The 20,991-nt window shown below is 36.8% G+C and overlaps 1 protein-coding gene across 8 annotated transcripts in view; it reads left to right on the top strand.

The window, feature by feature from the left end:
* Nucleotides 1–20,991, top strand: part of EMSY (EMSY transcriptional repressor, BRCA2 interacting) — an 85,749-nt gene that overhangs the window by 41,248 nt on the left and 23,510 nt on the right. For all 8 annotated transcript variants that reach the window (XM_059708390.1, XM_059708391.1, XM_059708387.1 and 5 more), the window contains 4 exons: nucleotides 4,524–4,673; nucleotides 7,527–7,697; nucleotides 16,662–16,798; nucleotides 20,037–20,210. In XM_059708390.1, the coding sequence (XP_059564373.1) occupies nucleotides 4,524–4,673; nucleotides 7,527–7,697; nucleotides 16,662–16,798; nucleotides 20,037–20,210 (632 nt within the window). The remainder of the gene's footprint in view (nucleotides 1–4,523; nucleotides 4,674–7,526; nucleotides 7,698–16,661; nucleotides 16,799–20,036; nucleotides 20,211–20,991) is intronic.

Raw genomic sequence — 20,991 nt, 5'->3', positions numbered from 1 at the left:
CTTGCTTGTTCTCTTATATCTGTGAGCTCTGTTAGTTTTTGTTTTGTTTTGTTTTAGATTCTATATATAAATGAGGTAATACAGTGTTTATGTTTCTCTGACTTATTTCACTTAGCATAATGCCATTCATGTTGTAAATGACAAGATTTCCTTCTTTCTCATGGCTGAATAATATTTTATGGTATCTATATACCACATTTCTTTTATAAAGTATTTTTTTAAAAATTATGCAGAATTAATGTTTTAAGTATTTTCAAAATTTCCCACATTATTTTTCACCCACATATAAGCAAACCTTAAAGTAATGTGTGATGACATAGTGATGAAAGAAACAACTCGTGAGTGAGGATTATTACCAGTTCATCACAGGCCTCAATCACAACCTTGTCAGCGACAGAACTAGAGGGAGCAGTAGTATATGCCACACCGCTCCCTGAAAGGCAGGAAGGCTCAGAGCTGATAGAAACTTCACCAAGTTTGTTAAATCATTCGTTCTTCTCTGCCTTGGTTAATAATTCAGGGACTTCCTCACAGTGCTTTCCATGTTACTAAGTCTTATCCTTGCTAATGGTTCCAGTAACATATTGATCAATGGCATTAGAGATTTCTCCTCTCTTCACTCTGGTGTTAAACTTCATTGAGAACATTCATTCGCCTTATCTCCTTCAAGGCATGTGCAGTGTGTCCGAGACTGCTGTCCTGTGCTTCAATGCCAGTAACCTGATACACGGTGTTAGACTGAGTATATATTTCACAGCAATGGTGGCCATGAAGAGGTCTGTGAGCACACATTCCGGCAAATCTTTATTCTTGGTAAAGTCATTGCTAAATAATGACACCATTATTTCTCCGGCTTAACAAAGACCAAAGAGAATTTGAACGTCATTTTCTTTTTTTTTCTTTTTTTAAAGTATATTTTACTGATTTCTTACAGAGAGGAAGGGAGAGAGATAGAGAGTTAGAAACATCCCTGAGTGAGAAATATCGCTCAGTTGCCTCTTGCACACCCCCTACTGGTGATGTGCCCGCAACCAAGGTACATGTCCTTGACCGGAATCTAACCTGGGACCCCTCAGTCTGCAGGCCGACATTCTATCCATTGAGCCAAACCGGCTAGGGCATAGGGACATCATTTATATCTGATAATGCAACAAAGCCACCAAAGGAAGCCATCCTATTATCCCCTCTTGCTTGTGCATATGCAGTTGACACAGGTGTTAGAGTTTTATACATGTTATAGACCATGCAGACTCTTCTGGATTTTCATATGAATGTAATAATATAATGTGTGGTTTTCTTGTGACTGGCTTTTTTCACTTAATGTTTTCAAGGTTCATACATGTTATACCAGGTATTAGTACTTCATTCTTTTTTATAGGTAAACTAGGGGCCCGGTGCACGAAATTCGTGCAGTGGGTGTGGGGGAGGGGGAGTGTCCCTCAGCCCAGCCTGCCCCCTCTCACATACTGGGAGCCCTCAGGCGTTGACCCCCATCACCCTCCAATCGCAGGATCGGTCCCTTGCCCAGGCCTGATGCCTCTGGCCTAGGCGTCCGGCCCGGGGAGAGGGGACCTGCAGTGGCAGCGGGGGGCGCCACGATCGCGCGGGCTCCGCCCCTGCCCCTACAGGAAGCCTCTGGCTGAGGCGTCCGGCCCGGGCAGCGGGGACCCGCAGCGGCAGCGGCCCCGCGATTGCGGGCTCCGCTTTAGGCCCAGGCAAGGGACCCCTAGCTCCTGGGACTGCCAGCTTCGACCGTGCCCAGCTCCCATCGCTGGCTCCACCCCTACTTCCTGCTATCACTGGCCAGGGCGGAATAGGCGCCCGATTCTCCGATCATGGCTGGGGGGCCCCCCAGCTCTTAGCTCCCCCCTGGGTTTCTGATCACTGTCAGTGGCAGGGGGCTTCTTCCTGCTTTCCCTTTCGCCTCCCTGCATTGTGCCTACATATGCAAATTAACCGCCATCTTGTTGGCAGTTAACTGCCAATCTTAGTTGGCAGTTAATTTGCATATAGCCCTGATTAGCCAATGAAAAGGGTAGCTCGTACGCCAATTACCATTTTTCTCTTTTATTAGTGTAGATTTTATTTCACATTTTGTTTATCCATTTGTCCATTGATACATATTTGGATTATTTCTAATGAAGGCTGCTATGAATAATTCTGTGGAAAGTATTCATGTGTAAGTTTCGGGGTATTCCTAGGAGTGGAATTGTTGAGTTATATGGTAATTCTGTGTTTAATTCTTTGAGAAACGGCTAAACTGTCTTCCAAAGTGATTACATCATTTTGCATTCCCATCAGCAGTTTCTTTACATCCTTCCCAATACTTGTCATTCTCTGACTTTTTGATTCTAACTATCCTAGTTTGTGTGAAATGGTATTTCATTTTGGATTTGATTTGCATTTCTCTGATAACTAATGATGTTGAGCATCTTTCCGTGTGCTTCTTGGCCCTTTATATATCTTCCTTGGAGAAATGTCTATTTATATCTTTTGCCCACTTTTTAATTGGGCTGTCTTTTTATCATTGAGTTGTATGAGTTTTTTTTAATATACATATTTTGGATATTAAGCTCTTATCAAATGTATGATTCGCAAGTATTTTATCCCATTCTGTGGGTTGTCTTTTCACTTTCTTGATTAAGTCTTTTGAAGCACAAAAGTATTTAATCTTAATGATGACCAATTCATACATATTATTTTCTTTTGTTGCTCATTTTTTTCAGTGTCATATTTAATAATCTCTTGCCAAAATCCCATGTCAGAATGATTTTTTTCAATTATAGTTTACATTCAGTATTATTTTGTATTAGTTTCAGGTGTACAGCTTAGTGGTTAGATAATCATATACTTTATGAAGTGTTCCCCTCAATATTTCCAGTATCCATCTGGCACCATATATAGTTATTACAATATTACGGACTGTATTCCCTATACTATACTATACATATCTGTGACATTGTAATTACCTTCTTTTTAAAGGACTGTAGAATTATCTTGTGCAGCTATGGGCCTGCTATTTTTTGGTGATGGAGGAAGAGCTCTTAAATATTTATTTTAAGGAAATTTGCCTATTTAGACACCTCTTTTCTGAGGTCAATTTTGATAAATAATATTTTTTTAGAAAATTATTTATTTCATCCAAATTTTCAACTTATCTGTAGGACTGAGCAAAGTAGTCTCTTATGATCCTTTTAAATTTTCCTCTGTGGTTATTTCTTTGGAAACTTCTTTTATGTGCCTTAAGCATTGTTATTGTAATTCACCAATGAGATAATACTAAAAATAATTTTCCCCTCCAACTTCACTGTTTATGATTTACTATAATTAGGATTTCTTTATTTCTCTGATAATAATACTTTATTTATTGAATTCTTGTTATGTACTAGGCACTTTACAATTTTGATTTATTTAATCTTTACCATAGCCCTAGAAGGTATATAGTAGCAGTATACTTATTTCAAATGAGCAAACTGAGTCAGATTAATTTGCCTAATTATGCTTAGATGTCATAATTTTAACTTCTTTGTTGGCTGTAAGAAATTTAAATTTATTTAATGCTATTAAATAAGTAGATTTGTTTGTTTTCTAATGTCTCGATCTAATTGCCATCCAAATAAGTTATACAATTTTTAGTTGTCTATGGCAGTATATTCAAGTCCATGAAATTAAAGTCCTGGTGTAATACATTCAACTCCAGAATTATTTCAGTAAAGTTATGGAGGAAAAAATGTTACCAAAATTTTTCTTCCTCAGTTAACAATTGTTATTTAAAGTTGTAGTTATCATGAAATATTTACATTTTACATTTGGAAAGGCAATACAACAATTATAACATTTAAGTAAAATTTTTGAAAAATGTAAAAAAGAATCATAACCTCACCACCCTAATATTTTTATTTTATTTCTGCATATTGCCTTTAACTTCTTGTCCAAATGCATATTTTATAGGTACAATAATAATGTATCCTTTATTACGTGTTTGACAAAGTGTGCTATTAAAAATACTTTTAAAAAGCAATCAATTTAAAAATAAATGTTCAAAAAGAAAATGTTCTTGCTCCTTTATAGTTTTCAACAGCCTTTATAGTTTAAGAGGTTAGAAAACTATTTGGTGCAGTTGGGAATATATAAAAGCTACATTAACATTTGTTTTTGACTTCTTATCCTAATCTTTCATGTCCATCTGCATGAAGCATTGTTTATTTGTCTGTAAAAGTTCAGGCCAATAGCTGTTTGGTTTGAAAGCTCTTATATATCATAGACAAAAGAAAAACAATTGTTTTTCTGTAAGAATTCAATAGCTTCTATAATGTTTTAATTGTATTCTTGAATGAGAAATTGGGAATTTGAGAAACAAAAGTTGGTGAAGAATTTTTATCCACATGAACTTTAAAGCTTCTCTTTAGTCAAGATTGAGTAAATGGAGTAAATGTTTATAACTACTGCCCTCTTGGGTTGGTATAAGGCATATGTATTTTAAAAAAGAATTTGTACTGATATTTATCTTTCTTCTTTCAAAGGTGTTAAAATCATCACACAACAAGTTCAACCAAGTAAAATCTTACCCAAACCAGTGACAGCAACTCTGCCTACCAGTAGCAATTCCCCTATTATGGTGGTTAGTAGTAATGGTGCAATAATGACAACTAAACTGGTAACCACTCCCACTGGTAAGTTTTCTTGAGCATTAGTTTATTTATTCATTATATATTCATTGAGTAATTTCTCTGTGTTTGACACTGGGGTTACAGATATTATTGAGACAATTCTTCAAAGAGGCCTTTCTTGACTTCCCACTTCGCTCCAACTAAAAAATGTTCTTTCTATTTTTGTGGTATGGTCATCTATACTTTTCCTTCATAGCACATACTACAATTTCTATTTACTTAGCTACTGCTTGTTGATTTATTTAATATTGTTCACCTTATTAGATCATAAGCTCCCATAAGGATAAGGGAAATAAGGGACCATGTCTATTTTATTATATGTATACACACACACACACACACACACACACACATATTTATAGAAAGAGAAAGAGAGAGAGAGAGCACGCTCTGTTCTGCTCTGTAAGTGATTAGTAAGGATTTGTTGAGTAAATGAAAGTGCAGCCCCAGTTCACAAGGATCTCACTTTGATGAGGTTGAGAGTCTGTATTACCTTATAGTGTAGTAAGCATTCCTCAGACTGAGGGAGGCACAGGATGACATTATGCCTAGATAGGAGAGCAACCAGGCTACGCTCAAGGAAGTAGCGCAGAACATTTATTTATTTATTTGTTTGTTTGTTTGTTTGTTTATTTTTGTTAATCCTTACCGAAAGATATTTTTTCTATTGATTTTTGAGAGAGAGTAGAAGGGAGGGGAGGAGAGAGAGAGAAACATCAAAGTGAGAGTGACATATCGATCAGTTGCCTCCCACATGCGCCCTGACCAGGGTCAGGGAGTGAACCTGCAACCCAGGTATGTGCCCTTAACAGAATCAAATCTGGGACCTTTTGGTGCGTGGGCTGACACTAACCATTGAGCACGTTGGCCAGGACAAGTGTGTAGAACATTTTAGTAATACCATCCTCAATCTTTTCCCTTGTCTATTTAAATGGGATAATAATACCTATGCCCTAAGGTTATTGTAAGTATTAAATGAAATCAAGTGTGTAAAGTCTCCAGCAGAGTGCTCAGTAGCTATTACTATTAATTAATATTAGAATTATTCATTGATATTATTTTAAATTTGCATAACTCTTACCAATTTTTTTGAGGATGGACAGTATTTAGATGATAGAATCTAGATAGTGTAAAATGATACCTGTCTGAAGTTTATAAGCTATCAGCTATTGGCCAGTATGTAAAGGTCTGTACAAACATTGCACTTAATCTCCCTTAGGCTCTATTATTTCCATTTTCAGTGACAAAAAGAGACATTAAGCAACTTGCCCAAGTTCATATAGTCAATAAAAGGCAGAACTGGAATTTGAATCCAGATCTGTTTGATTCCAAACCCAGTGTTTTACAAACAAAAATTGTGGTAAAGTATGCATAATATGAAGCTTACTATTTTCACCATTTTTAAGTGTGCAGTTTGTTAGTATTGAGTACATTCACATTATTTTGCAGCCATCACCACTCTACCTCCAGAACTTTTTCATCTTCCCAAACTGAAACTCTGTACGCATTAAATAGTAACTAGTCTCACCTTCTTCCAGGATTTGGTAACTGCTATTCTACTTTCTGTCTCTATGCAAAGCCTGTGCTTTAGAGATATCATTATTCTTGTATTAAATCTATCATACTTCCCCCAAAACTTTTTACCACTTGGTACAAAGATATTAATGTTATGTATATATGATTTCTTATGTTATGGAAAGGTAGCAAAAAATAATATGTCTATACTTACGTATCTATATTAGAGTGTTTCTTTTTTTAAAAGACAAACACTTTAATTTGAATTTTTTCCTGGTTATAATTTAACTGATTCAAACTATCTGTATAACATTTACCTTGCACTAAATTTTTTTTTCTGATTCAGATGTATGTTTGTAAATTTAAACTAATTCTACTTAATGTTCCTCCCTCTTTTGGATAGGGATTGTATTTTTAAGTGGTGAATAACTTGCTAAAATCATTTATTTGGGAAGGGGGTTGTTGAAAATGGTTATCACAGTGACCTCTGAACCTAATTATCATGAAACATTTTTTTTTTCAGTTGAAGAAGGTGTTATTTTAGTCATTTTCATTCTCCAAGACAAATAGTTCTTAGTTTAGGAATGGGATTTCTGAGTTACCAGATTTGTAGGAAACTATAACAGGCTCATTTGGTTAGTATTTAATTCCTCTTTAGGAAAAGGAAAAAATCATAGAAATAGTGGGGAAGAGTGTAAGATCCTTTGAGAAAAATATCTTTACAGGTCAGTTAAAGTTAAGGAAATATGGAAATAGTGAACTTTTTAGGCTAAAAAGAAATATTCTTGGCAGCAGCATCTTTAATTTCTAGTAAAATGATGGCATAATTCTTTAAAAGATGGAAATATATTTACAGGGTAGCAGAGTACAAAACAGTAAAAGTTTATAACATTTTAGGCAAACAATACTGCCTTATTTGCTGAATGCTGACATTGGGTTTGGCACAGAGACAGCATAAAACAGATGCACCTTAAAATCTATAACAGAAATAGCTAAAATGTTCTGGCAAGAAAGACAATTAAGTTTCTTTTGGGCTTAAAACTAATGGAAGAAAGGTAGTGGGAGAAGGAACAGAGTTAGTTAACTTTTTCTGGGGTTAGTAATTTGATGCAACACATCACAATATTTCATGTGTAAAATTGTTTCAAATTGACTTGGCTATAGTTCTTGTATGGTGCTTTGAAAACTGGCTGTAAATTGTTACTTAAGTCTTGACACCTTGAAATTCCATTTTCAAGTTAAAGCAATGTAGATTACATTGAATTATAGTAATAATTGTATAAATTGTCATTCTTCTGTAAGCATTGACAAGTTTTTCTTTTGGCTTTTCCCTTTTTACAGGCACACAGGCAACCTATACCCGGCCCACAGTGAGCCCATCCATAGGTCGGATGGCTGCAACCCCTGGAGCTGCAACCTATGTGAAAACTACGAGTGGTAGCATCATTACAGTAGTACCCAAATCATTAGCTACCTTGGGGGGAAAGATAATTAGCAGTAATATAGTTTCTGGTAGGTATCTCTGAAATATGTACAAGATATAGGTGATTAGTAAGAGGAAGAAACATATTTCAACTGTTGAAAGATTCTGTTTGGTCTCAGTTTTCTGATTAGAAATCTAGAGCTTTTATTTAGTCTTGATGTTTAGCGATCAGTTTTTTAGTTCTAGTATTAAATCTTCACATATTAAGTTTTTGATCATTTTAAAATAGAAAGAAAATAATATTGCTTTTAATCAGAGTAGAAAGATTATGGCTTACATTTGCATAGAGATTTTTTCATTATAAAATATTCTTCTATTCATCTATTTAGACCTCATAACTCTGAGATAGTTGGCATCATCTCCAGTTTAGAGATACAGATTTAAGGTTACAGAGATGAAATTGACCTTCCAAGATCACACATTCTAAACACTGGAAGAACTAGTATTTATTTATCTAAATGTGTTTGAGGAACCATAACTTATAATTTCAATTACTAATGTCACTTTAGCTTATTAAAAATAAAAATATTTGAATATCTTTGCTTTTCACCACTTACAAGGACTGTTTACTTTTAAAAAATATTTTACTTAGATAGTGAAGGCTAATTGTTGATATTTTGGACTCTTACCTGGATTTTTATGAGCTCATTAATTCCTGAAGTAATTTGCGTTGTGGATTCTGAAGTGAAACGTTAATATGGTTTTTGTTTTCAATGATTATTATTATTACTAGAGGCCTACTACACATATTTGTGCATGGGTGGGTTCTGGCTGGCCTGCCCCGATTGGGGCGGGGTGGGCCTGGCTGGGGGGGAGGGGCTTTGGGAGGTAGGCTGCCTGGCCCTGCCCCTGATTGGGGTCGGGGGCCTGATTGGGGGTGAGGCCAGCTGGGGGGAGGGGCCATGGGCAGTTGGCCAGCCCACTCCCTGATCAAACTCCCAGTCAAGGGGACGATTTGCATATTAGCCTTTTATTATATAGGATTTTTTTTACCAATAAATGTTTTTTATTTTATATTAAATTCTTTATTATTTAAAATATTACATATGTCTTCTTCCCCCCCCATTGACCTCTTCAATTATTATTATTTTTTTAATTAAAATGATGTAAAAAATCTTTGATCAAGCAAGCCCTGTGGACTTTAACTGTCCACCATTTTTGTAGACTAGCCATATTTTGTATGCCCGAGATGAATTGTTCTAACATTTTAAAAATGAAGGGATTGACATTCCTGGCGGTCATATGATGTAGCTGATAACCCAGGGAGTGGAAAAAAAAAAAAAAGCAAAGCAGGGCATGGTATTGGCATAAAGTACTATATTTAAAGCTGTTAATTTTGGCTATACTTTTAAGTATAAGTGGGAAAATCTAACATTTGCTACACTGAGGAGGGTGAAACTAGTAGGGAAAGAATTATCATACTCCAGATTTTAAGAGGCTATTTTAAATAACACAGTTAAAACTCGTTATAATGTATTACCTGACAATATCTTTAAATAGTATAGAATACATAGTCAGTTAAACATTTCTTAAAAATGTAGCTTTTTATGACTCTTAAGTGTTTTTCTTTACTTATATATGAATTTATGGTACTATATAGCTGGAAGGTATGTTTAGATGTTATAAGGCCTCTGTTTTCAGACGTTTATGATTTAGCTGCTTTTGTACTAGGTTAGAGCAATGCAAAGCAAGCACAGTTTTCTAGAAGCAAAGAGGTGGTCAGATATAACATTTATAGATTTTATCATGTATACATTTTACCCACCTTTCTGTTTAACTATAAAGCGGCTCATAGTTGCTGTTTCAAATATATGGGTATACATGAGAAGAGTTCTTAAATTTTCAGCACTATAGGATACATTTGGCACACAGTTGAAACAATTCTATTGCATGGAGCTCATTTTGTCTGGACCTCTGCCTCACTGTTTGACACTTTTATTCTAAAGAACTTACCTCATTTCTGACTGTTCTAAACTGATCCTTATGTTACATATCAATTTCCTTTATAAAGGTAGTTCTCCTATTTTATTTTTGTTCTCTGTGACATCAGGATTATAGATTAGTTTATTACTAGTTTTCACTTCTAAGCTGTCTATTTATAGTAAACTGGTAAGCCTGGTTGGATGAATTTAGACAGTTTCTGCTTTCACCCATGAGCAGATAGATGCTGGATTCTAGAGTCTGTACACACCCCAACCCCATACCACTATTTCCCAACAAAGAAAGAATACTTTTCTTAAAATACACTAAAAAGTCTAGCTGTAAGAATAGAAGACTTTAAAAAGCGAGACATTTTTCCTCATTGTGGGGAATTTGGAAAATATAGAAAGGTACAAAGAAAATTAAAAACTTAGAATTTTTATTATCCAGAGAAATGTGTTGACATTTAAGTGTATATGTTGCAGTCCATTCCTTTTTCTATTCATTTCTTTGTATAAGTGTGTTTATGTGTGTGTGTGTGTGTGTGTGTGTGTGTATTTAATTTGAGAGCTAATATAATCAGTTTTTCTCTTTTTTTATATAATATTTTTCTATTCCATTAAATGTATTTTGATATCCCTTCCACTCTGCTTAATGGCTACACAGTGTTTTAGGTTGCTTACAATTTTTTGTGTTCATTATCAATCCTGTGATGAACATTATACATATATTATTATGTCAAGGCCTTACTTTCTTTGTATAATATCATAGAAAGCAAGTTCATGCTTCCAAAGTGCATTCTATAAATATCAAGTTTTTCCTTTTATTGGAATAAGCAATTAAATGGAAGGCATGACATTTTTGCAGTTATTTAAGTCATATGTTAATAGAGTCAAATATTTACTTACATATGTATACATAGAGAGGACTAAGATATGTAAGGTTTTTTGTGGGTTGGTTGAAGAATTATGCTTATTTTATGGAGATGATTGGATTCTTCATAAAAGAAACATTTGTGAAGCTGGGGGTCCATGATTTTATGCTCATGGGTGAACTCATTATCTTGACTCTGAGGACATTATTAAAAGCCATGACAATAGCAAAACTTGATTTTGATACACTTTTTTTTTTTCTTTCCTCACCTGAGGACATGTTTTCATTGATTTTTTAGAGAGGTAGGGAAAGGGAAACATGGATGTGAGAGAGAAACATTGATCTGTTGCCTCTCATATGTGCTCTGACCAGGGATCAAGCCTACAGCCTAGATATGTGCCCTGACCAGGAATGGAACCTGCAACCTTTGTTATGGGATGATGCTCCATCCAACTGAACCACCAGGCCAGGGCTGATTGTCTTAATTTTTAGTACAATGTCCAAACAAGGAACAAATGTTTAAGTACTTTTTTTTTTTAATTCTCACCCAAGGATGATGATGATGATTATTATTTTTTTTTTTTCTTTAGAGAGAGAGGAAAGGGGAGAGAAAGATAGATGTGAGAGAAAAATACAAACTGGTTGCCTCCCGTACATTCCACCCCTCCACCCCATAACAATCTAGGTATGTGCCCTGACTGGGAATCAAACCTGCAACCTTTTGGTGCATGGAACAGTGCTCCAATCAACTGAGCCACCTGGCCAGGGAATATATTCTTTTTAATTCATTTATTAGTTTGCTTATCTTTGAGCAAAACAACATAAAACATTACCCAAGACATTATAGTCAACAATGTTGAGATAACTGGGTATAGGGCCAGGTGGATACTCAGGGCAGTGGGGAACCACTCTGTAGAGTGCATGGTTTTCTGGCCACTTTGTGGTACATCTGGAACTGGCTCAGAATGGTACTGAATGTAAACTGTGGTTGAAAAATCAAAAACAAAACATTACCCAAGAGACCAAGATTGTTAGGGTGACCTAAGAATCTGTGATTTAAACAAAGCTGTGGTACATGTACATAGTTGAGTATTTTAAAAAAACAAGTAGTACTACTTTCTTCAATATAACATAGGTATCACCTGAGATATAGCAACATGCTCACTGGAATTTTAGAGTTTTATAAGTTGACCATTCTAATCAATAATAAATTGTATTCTATCTATATATATAAAAGGCTAAGTGACCATCCAACTGCACTGACCACCAGGGGGCAGACGCTCAAAGCAGGAGCTGCTGAGCTGCAGTGACTTGGCAGTGGTGGTTCTCGGGTGACACACCCCGGAACCGGAGAGGAGGGAGCCCGATTCCGGGGTGCGTCACCCGAGAGCCACCCTCTCACAACCCGGGACCTCTCAGGGGATGTTAGCCGATTTCGGCCCGATCTACACAGGCCAGGCTGAGGGACCCCACCTGCCGGAGGGACCCTGCTCACTCTGAAGACGCCCTTTGAGCCGTGGCGCTGCCCCAGGTGCAGTAGGCCAGGGAGGAACTGTGGGAGGTTGGCTCCAGGGCGTATCCAGCCTGTCTTGCCCAGTCCCGCCCCACTGGCCACCTTCTAATTGTCTTTCAATGTGCACAAATCCGTGTACCGAGGCACTAGTTTCAATATAATGCTGTACTTGCTTTGCCTTATGCTGTGCCTCCTCCCACATTTATTAAGCTGATGGTCCTTGTACTTTGGTGTAGTTAAAGCTTGGTTTACATATCCTTGAGACAGCTTTTCATGCTTACTTTCTAAAAAGTTTTTCTTAGCCAAAATTGGGTGAGGCTGCATTGCCAAAGGAGGCATCATAATCAGTCACACATGAGGGACTGGAGTTAATTAAGAGTTAAAGTTGATATAAGCGAATAATGGGCAGCCTGGTTTTTGTGGCTCTTAGCTTACTGCTTAGATACTACAGATAAAGGAAGAAACATTTGTCAAGCTGGGGGTCCATAGATAAAAGTGCTTTTTTTGAGTAACCTGAGTGTTACTTTGGACTGATGAGATATTAGATGATGGCAAGCATATTACAAAGATATTAGAGCAAGATTATCAGAAATTGACATATAACTAGAATATTCTTTTTTTTAAATTGTTTTATTGCTTAAAGTATTACAAAGAGTATTACATATGTCTCCTTTTTTTCCCCCCACCCTTGACAATCCCCTGGCCTCCCCTAACCCCCAGTGTCTTATGTCCATTGGTTATGCTTATATGCATGCATACAAGTCCTTCGGTTGATCTCTTACCCCCTCCTCCTGCCCCCCAACCCTCCCTGGCCTTCCCGCTGTAGTTTGATAGTCTGTTCGAATCTGCTCTGCCTCTGTATCTATTTTTTTTTAAATTATTTTATTGATTTTTTACAGAGAGGAAGGGAGAGAGATAGAGAGTTAGAAACATCGATGAGAGAGAAACATCGATCAGCTGCCTCCTGCACATCTCCTACTGGGGATGTGCCTGCAACCCAGGTACATGCCCTTGACCGGAATCGAACCTGGGACCTTTCAGTCCGCAGGCCGACGCTCTATCCACTGAGCCAAACCGGTTTTGGCGTCTCTGTATCTATTTTTGTTCATAAGTTTATAATGGTCTTTATTATCCATAAATGAGTGAGATCATGTGATATTTTTCCTTCATTGACTGGTTTATTTCACTTAGCATAATGCTCTCCAGTTCCATCCATGCCGTTGCAAATGGTAAGAGTTCCATCTTTTTTACAGCAGCATAGTATTCCATCATGTAGATGTACCATGGTTTTCTAATCCATTCATCTGCTGATGGGCACTTAGGCTGTTTCCAGGTCTTAGCTATGGTGAATTGTGCTGCTATGAACATAGGGGTGCATATATCCTTTCTGATTGGTGGTTTCTGTTTTCTTGGGATATATTCCTAGAAGTGGGATCACGGGGTTAAATGGGAGTTCCATTTTTAGTTTTTTGAGGAAACTTCATACTGTCTTCCATAGTGGTTGCACCAGTCTGCATTCCCACCAGCAGTGCACGAGTGTTCCTTTTTCTCCACATCCTCTCCAGCACTTGTCGTTTGTTGATTTGTTGATGATAGCCATTCTGACAGGTGTGAGATGATACCTCATTGTTGTTTTGATTTGCATTTCTGGGATGATTAGTGACTTTGAGCATGTTTTCATATGTCTCTTGACTTTCTGAATGTCCTCTTTTGAAAGGTGTCTATTTAGGTCTTTTGCCCATTTTTTGATTGGATTGTTTATCATCCTTTTGTTAAGTTGTATGAGTTCCCTATAAATGTTGGAGATTAAACCCTTATCGGTGATAACAATGGCAAATATGTTTTCCCATGCAGTGGGCTTTCTTGTTGTTTTGTTGATAGTTTCTTTTGCTGTGCAGAAGCTTTTTATTTTGATGTAGTCCCATTTGTTTATTTTCTCTTTAGTTTCCAATGCCCTAGGAGCTGTATCGGTGAAGAGATTGCTTCGGCATATGTCTGAGATTTTGTTGCCTTTTGATTCTTCTAGAATTTTTATGGTTTCCCGTCGTACATTTAAGTACTTTATCCATTTTGAGTTTATTTTTGTGTATGGTGTAAGTTGGTGGTCTAGTTTCATTTCTTTGCATGTATCTGTCCAATTTTCCCAACACCATTTATTGAAGAGACTGTCTTGACTCCCGTTGTATGTTCTTGCCTCCTTTGTCAAATATTAATTGAGCATATTGGTTCGGGTCGATTTCTGGGCTCTCTATTCTATTCCATTGATCTATATGTCTGTTCTTGTGCCAGTACCAGGCAGTTTTGAGAACAGTGGCTTTGTAATACAGCTTGATAACTGGCACTGAGATCCCACCTACTTTGTTCTTTCTCAGGATCACTGCAGCTATTCGGGGTCTTTTTTTATTCCAGATGAATTTTTGGAGAGTTCGTTCTAGGTCTGTGAAATATGCTGTTGGTATTTTAATGGGAAGTGCATTGAATTTATAGATTGCTTTGGGTAGTATGGACATTTTAATGATGTTGATTCTACCAATCCAAGAACATGGTATGTTCTTCCATCCGTTTATGTCTTCCTCTATCTCTTTTTTCAACGTCCTGTAGTTTTCTGAGTAGAGGTCTTTTACCTAACTAGAATATTCTTACTCTTAGTACAATCTTATTTCTAAATCTTTTGTACAAAATGCTAAGGTTTTCAGTAGAAAAAAATTTTGTTTAACTTTTCTTTTTGAGAATATATTAATCCGTTATATTTTTATGAGTACCTGTCCTTTGCTTAATCATTTAATAAATGACATGTAAGCTGTGGAAGAAAAATATGGTTTGCCTATTTTCATAGGCAAAGGAAATTACAGGTGCAAAAGTCGCATTGGGACTGTTATGCTCAAGGACCCATGTGAAACCAACACTGAAGGAGAGGTATATACTAGGTAATTCTGAAAATTAAAGTCTGATGGAACCTGGAAAGCTAAGCAGAGGAGTTTGGCTTTGTGTGGTAGGTAATAGGAAGCCATAGTCAAGAAGTTACTTGTTAGATTAGATTAGAATCACATTGTGTATCTTGGAGTAGGAACTGTTAGAAATAAGGCAAGCCCCCAAAACTAGTGGTCCTGGTAGAACACGAAGACCCTCGGGAGCCAGCAGCAAGGCACATGTCTTTACTTCTGCAGAAGGGTGCATACCAACAGAGCCTGGCCACATGTACACTGAGCAGTGGTCACTCAGTTTTTATTCCTGACGCAGGTAATCTGTCCCTCACTCTTGATTGGAGGAGCTTAGGCTCACAGTCTTGCACGATTGGCTAGAGGGGAAAGGGAGGGTTTGACCTTTGCTGTTTCAAAATGGCAGCCCCCATGGGAGCTGCAAGTCACGGGCCAAAATGTCAGCTGCCTGAACTCCCTTCTTTGACTGAAAAGATTACTTGTTTTTTCTCACAGAACAAATAAGATCAAATTGGTAGATTAAGGGCAAATCATGTAGGAAATTGAAAATCAAAATGGGAAGTTGGAACTAGATACAAGAGGGATTAGGAAGGTTTTAACCAATTTCACGTGTTCTGGGTTCTTGGTATGATGAAATTAGGTGGTTTATTTATTTGTGTTTTTTTGTTTGTTTTTTAGGATATTTGCTACAGGTACCATCAGAACTATTTGTGTAATAGAGAAAGTTGAAATAGGGAGAAAATAATGGGAAGCCAGAAGAGATGAGGGTTGTCTATTGAACTGATATTGATAATATTTTGAAAGAAAACATGTTGGTGACAAATTGAGTTCATTCACATACTCATGACTGAGTAATTGCCATACACTGTGTGCTAAGCATTGAGGAATCAGTGATGTGTAAAGATACAGTGTGGACCTCAAGAAACTTTGATTTTGTTAGAGTGAAGACAAGGCATGAATCAAAGATTTGCACCAGGATTTCCAACTTGGACAATTAAAAGAATATAGGGTACAAATTTGATAGGTAGATAGAATTCATAGGTAAGGAGAGAAGCAGATGTAGGGGACAGGGCAAGATAATACAATGTTTGGGTCGGTAGATATAGCTCTACTAAGTAGATCTTAATAGATGGAAATACAAGTTTATGTATATAAAAATAAAAAATAGAGTTTCATCCTCACTGTTTACAATGCTGCAGATTATAAGAGCACATGTTTAACCTGTGTTTAGTTTGTCTTTTTTGATTACATAAAAATACATGACTTTTTTCCCCATAAATTTTCTCTAGAGTCTAGGGTTATGTGAATTTTGATGAGCATTTAACTACCTCTTTTTTATGTTTTTGATGAGTTTTTCCGTCACACTAGTTACATAGATATATGATACTATGTTTGGGGGAAATATATATGATACTGTGTTTGGGGGAATAGAGATTCTGATTTGTCTCAGTTAACTAGTTGGGAGAGGAATATTGATGGAGAAATTGATAGTGATATATTTAAGTTCTGAGTTTGGTACGTAGGTCCTCAGATTCTAAAAAGATATCTGCTATAAGAGTCAATTCTTAATATTCTGTCATTCTAGGACAACTTGTAATTTACTATTCCAAGCCTTTATTTTCATTCTCATGACAGCCTTCATGTCATCTTAAGATGACATTGATTACATGTATTAATTATGTACAACATAAATAGTCAAATGTCACTAGTTCTTAACTCAGGCCTCCTTTTCTCCCCCCTTCTCTAAGGAACGACTACCAAAATCACTACAATCCCAATGACTTCCAAGCCCAATGTGATCGTTGTGCAAAAGACTACAGGAAAAGGAACGACCATTCAAGGCCTCCCGGGCAAAAATGTTGTCACAACATTGCTAAATGCTGGAGTAAGTAAGAGCTTGAACTGCAGACTCAGCAATACATTGAGGACTTGAAAGACCAGCTATACAAATATTTGCTTAAGAACTTCAGAACCTCACAATGGCCAGAATGGCTTGATTTACCACCACTGTGATGTAATAACTGTTAAAACACCATCTACTGATGCCATTTTTCATAGTAATTTCTAAAACATGTTGCTTATAGCCAGGCTGCTTATGACCATAATTTAGATACCTAGCTTGGTCCTGACGGAGGATTCCGCTGACTTAACTCCTGGGGGACATCTGTTAGAGGATATGTTATTCTTGCATGTGGCCAATAGAGAGCGACCCAGTATTAGGCTGGGAAAAGAGAAATATTTGGGATTAAGACTACATTAATTGACAGGGATTTGTTACTTTCATTTTTACCTTGGAGCTAATAAAAAAATTTAAATAACATATTCAGTTATAGTTTTGTTTATTTATATAGGCAGTGGTTAAGAGGTTTGGAGTTAGATAACTAGAAGTCTCTCAGTGTCATAGTTTGACCTTGGCTAATTTATTCAACTCCTCTTATCCTTAATTTCCTGCTGTGTGTGTTGGGGATGATAATCTCTTATCAGTGAGTTTTTTCATTAACTGGTAGCTGTTTTTGGAAAGTGCTTAGAACAGTGCCTCGCACATAGGAAGTCCCTAATAAGTGTTTTTGTTTTGTTTTGTTCTTTATTGTTATTACTCTTAGTACTTAACTGTTTAGGCTTGGTGATGTCCCCACTTTGCTTGAAAAAGAATGCTGTACTTCATTATAATAGATCTCTATTAGCTTCCTAGGCAGCACAGTCTTCACAGTGTTGACAGGGGTCCAGCATTAGAGTTTTTCATCATGTGGGAAGACATAGTTTGTTCCTAGCCTGAGTTCACATAGTAAGCCAAAAGTAAAGCCACAGTTAGAATTTAGATTTTCAGAACCCTTTATAGTCTGCTTTGCAGTTTCATAGAACTTGTTCTATTTTTTTTGTTTTGTTTGTTTTTTGTTCTATTTTTTTGTTTTTGTTTTTGTTTTTTCATAGAACTTGATATATAAGAGGGGTTGCCATGTAACCTAGGTCCTATGGTCATATAGATCTAAGAGTTATTTGTGACTTGTAGTTGCTAGATATATGTTTGGCACAGGGCATGATAGTTACAAGAAGAAAAGAGTGTAAGACCAATCCTCTTTACCACATGTGTACACACACCTGTACTTAACCACTTGCTCTCCCATGCATGCTCACCCACACACCGGAAAAGCTTTTTAAAAAAATAGCCTGCTAGTTGATTTTGAATTGTCTTTGAATGGGTCATTATACTTGGACAAGGCCCGTCAAGCTATTTAAATAGATAGGCATGCCCACTTATAAACCAGCAGTTCTTGGCAAATGAATTAAAGCTCTTTCCAGAGAATGCAGCTGTGAAGAGTATGTGTGTGTTAAAATAAGTAAGTGCACAATTGGCAGACACTTCATCTGTCCTCTAGATAATTATAGCAGATAGTTAATCTTGTGATTTTTGTAATAATTTTGGCTCTTACGTTCATAGGGATTACCTTTTTGCCAGCTTAGCTGGGTACTTTGTTTTTACTGGCTGTTAAGTTTAGACGGACACATTTAATGACTAAAAATTAAGAAAAACTGATAAGGTGAAAAAATTCAGATCCTTTCCTTTTTATTTATGGACTTTAATTTTTAAAATTTTACTAATTTAGTAAAATCACTCTATTTGAATTAAATTTAGTTAAGTTTAAGTATTGATTTCATAAATTACTAGAACATGGAACTTAAGAATAAAGCAGATGAAAATGTAGAAAATGGTGAAAAGTTAATGGGCTTATGCTATCCAGTCAATAAACTAAAGTGATATTAGTAACATACTAGTAACAAAACATGGGAAATGCCTTAAGTTTTTCCTTTGTATTTTCCCATATAGCCTCAGAAAGAATGTTAAATCTTTGCTGATTTTATCTCTTGCCCATGTTTTTTCACATAGACATTATGCTATTTATCCTTGTAATTTATATTTGAGGACTTAGGCAGTTTATTTTATATATGTGCCTTTAGCTATTGGTATAATGCATAGTAATTTTATTACATGAATGTTCATTTTAGATAAATTAGAAAATAAAGATGAACGTGGGGTGGGGTAAGACGTATAATTCCAACTCTATCATTGTTAACATTTCCATGTCCTATCTAATAATAGACAAACATGGTAATTGACCATACCTTCGCTACGCCTCCCATTGGCTAATCAGCGTGATATACAAATTAACCACCAACAAACATGGTGGCTAATTTGCATACTGCAGGTGGGATCGGCAGCACGCGATGCTGCCTTTTGGACCCGGGCCCCGGACCCCTGACCCGGTGAGGCGGGGCCGGTAGCGCCCGATGCTGCCTGGGGGATCCGGACCTTGGATCTGTGACCTGGCGAGAGCAAAGCAGCGGAGAAGGGAGAGAGCCCAGGTGGCAGAGAAGGGAGGGAGCCGAGGGCTAAGCAGCGAAGGGAGGGAGCAAGGCAGCGGAGAAGGGAGCAAAGCCTGCCTCGGTGGGCTTCGCTCCCTTCTCTGCTTCTCTGCGGTCTCAGGAAGCCCTATTCTTGCAGGAATCTTCCTGCAGTGGGCCTCTAGTCCTATATAATAAAAGCCCAGCGGCAGAATGACCAGTTGACCAGTTGTTATGATGCACACTGACCACCAGGGGGCAGATGCTCAACACAGGAGCTGCCCCCTGGTGGTCAGTACACTCCCACAGTGGGAGCACTGCTCGGCTTACCACAGCAGGACTAGCCGCTCAGAAGGCAAGTCCATAGCCACTTGGCTGACCAGGATGAGCAGCACTCCCACAGCGGGCCAATCACCGCAGGCCACACCCCCCACCAGTGCACAAATCCCGTGCACTGGGCCTCTTGTATTTCTTCAATTTTCTGACTTCTAATATATGTAGTCTATGAATGAGGCAGTATAATAGGTATTCTTATTCAGTAATTCTTTTAATTTACTCATCAGGAAATAATGCCTTCTTTGGATAGAAAGTCAGATGACTTCTAAGATCATTACAACTAAGTCTAGGATTTTTGATCACCTTGAAACATTGTACTTTATTGCACAATTTATAGTTCTTTTTCCCATTATCCTGATAAAATCTTTTCTGTGATTTTTCAGTAAAAGCACAGTTTTTATCATTTAAATGCTTATAAATCTCATATGTTACTGACTTCAATTTAGGGAGAAAAGACTATTCAGACAGTGCCAACGGGAGCAAAGCCAGCTATCATCACTGCTACAAGACCCATCACCAAAATGATTGTAACGCAACCAAAAGGAATAGGTTCCACAGTTCAACCAGCAGCTAAAATCATCCCAACAAAAATTGTTTATGGGCAGCAAGGGAAAACACAGGTATGCTATAAGATATGGTGATTTTTCATGTCTCAGGTATATTTTAAATTCCTAAAATTCCAAAGTAGAAATTTGAATGAAAAGATCAGTAATATTTTTTAAAAATTATTAAAAGTTATGACTACATGTGTATAATTATCCACCTGTTTTCAAACCCTTTGTTTCACTCCTCAAACTTTTAAAAAATATCTAAATACTTGTATCTTATAAAGAGCAAAGATTGGAGAAAATCCCCTTGGAATAAAATTTGTTGAAGTTATGTATTGTTATTTGAGGAGTATAATGTTGAGGAAGAATGGTAGTTATTTAGCAACTCTCAGAGAAAATTATTTACTTTTTATAAGCTAATAGGGCCTTTGAAAGCACTTTATTTACTTAAAAAATCTGCTTTACTTGAAACTTAAATAGTAGAGAAGCTAGTGATCTGTTCATTTTTTCTACTACTAAGGGAGCTTTTCTGGAAATTTGCTTGGGAAATTGAGGCTCAGGAATTAATCTTATGTTGCTGGGCTGCTGTGTATTTTACATGATATCTGAGAATATCAAAGGAAGCAAGGTAGCTTGGTTGAGAAATGCTATTCTAGAATTTTTGTAAAAAATAGTAATTTACCTATAAAATAATAATTTGCATTTACAGTGATTCCTTAGAATTATAGCTAAATAGTTTACTGTCTAAACAAGCAAGTTTGATGATTAGAAGTAAGTGCAAATTGCCTTTAAGATTCAACTGGAACAATTTTATTTGTTCCATTATCTAAGTTGTATTATGTTTTCATTCTTG

The sequence above is a fragment of the Myotis daubentonii genome, chromosome 9 (genome assembly GCF_963259705.1).
Source record: "Myotis daubentonii chromosome 9, mMyoDau2.1, whole genome shotgun sequence".
Taxonomy (NCBI): Eukaryota; Metazoa; Chordata; class Mammalia; order Chiroptera; family Vespertilionidae; genus Myotis; species Myotis daubentonii.
This window is presented reverse-complemented; position numbering and strand designations above follow the sequence as displayed.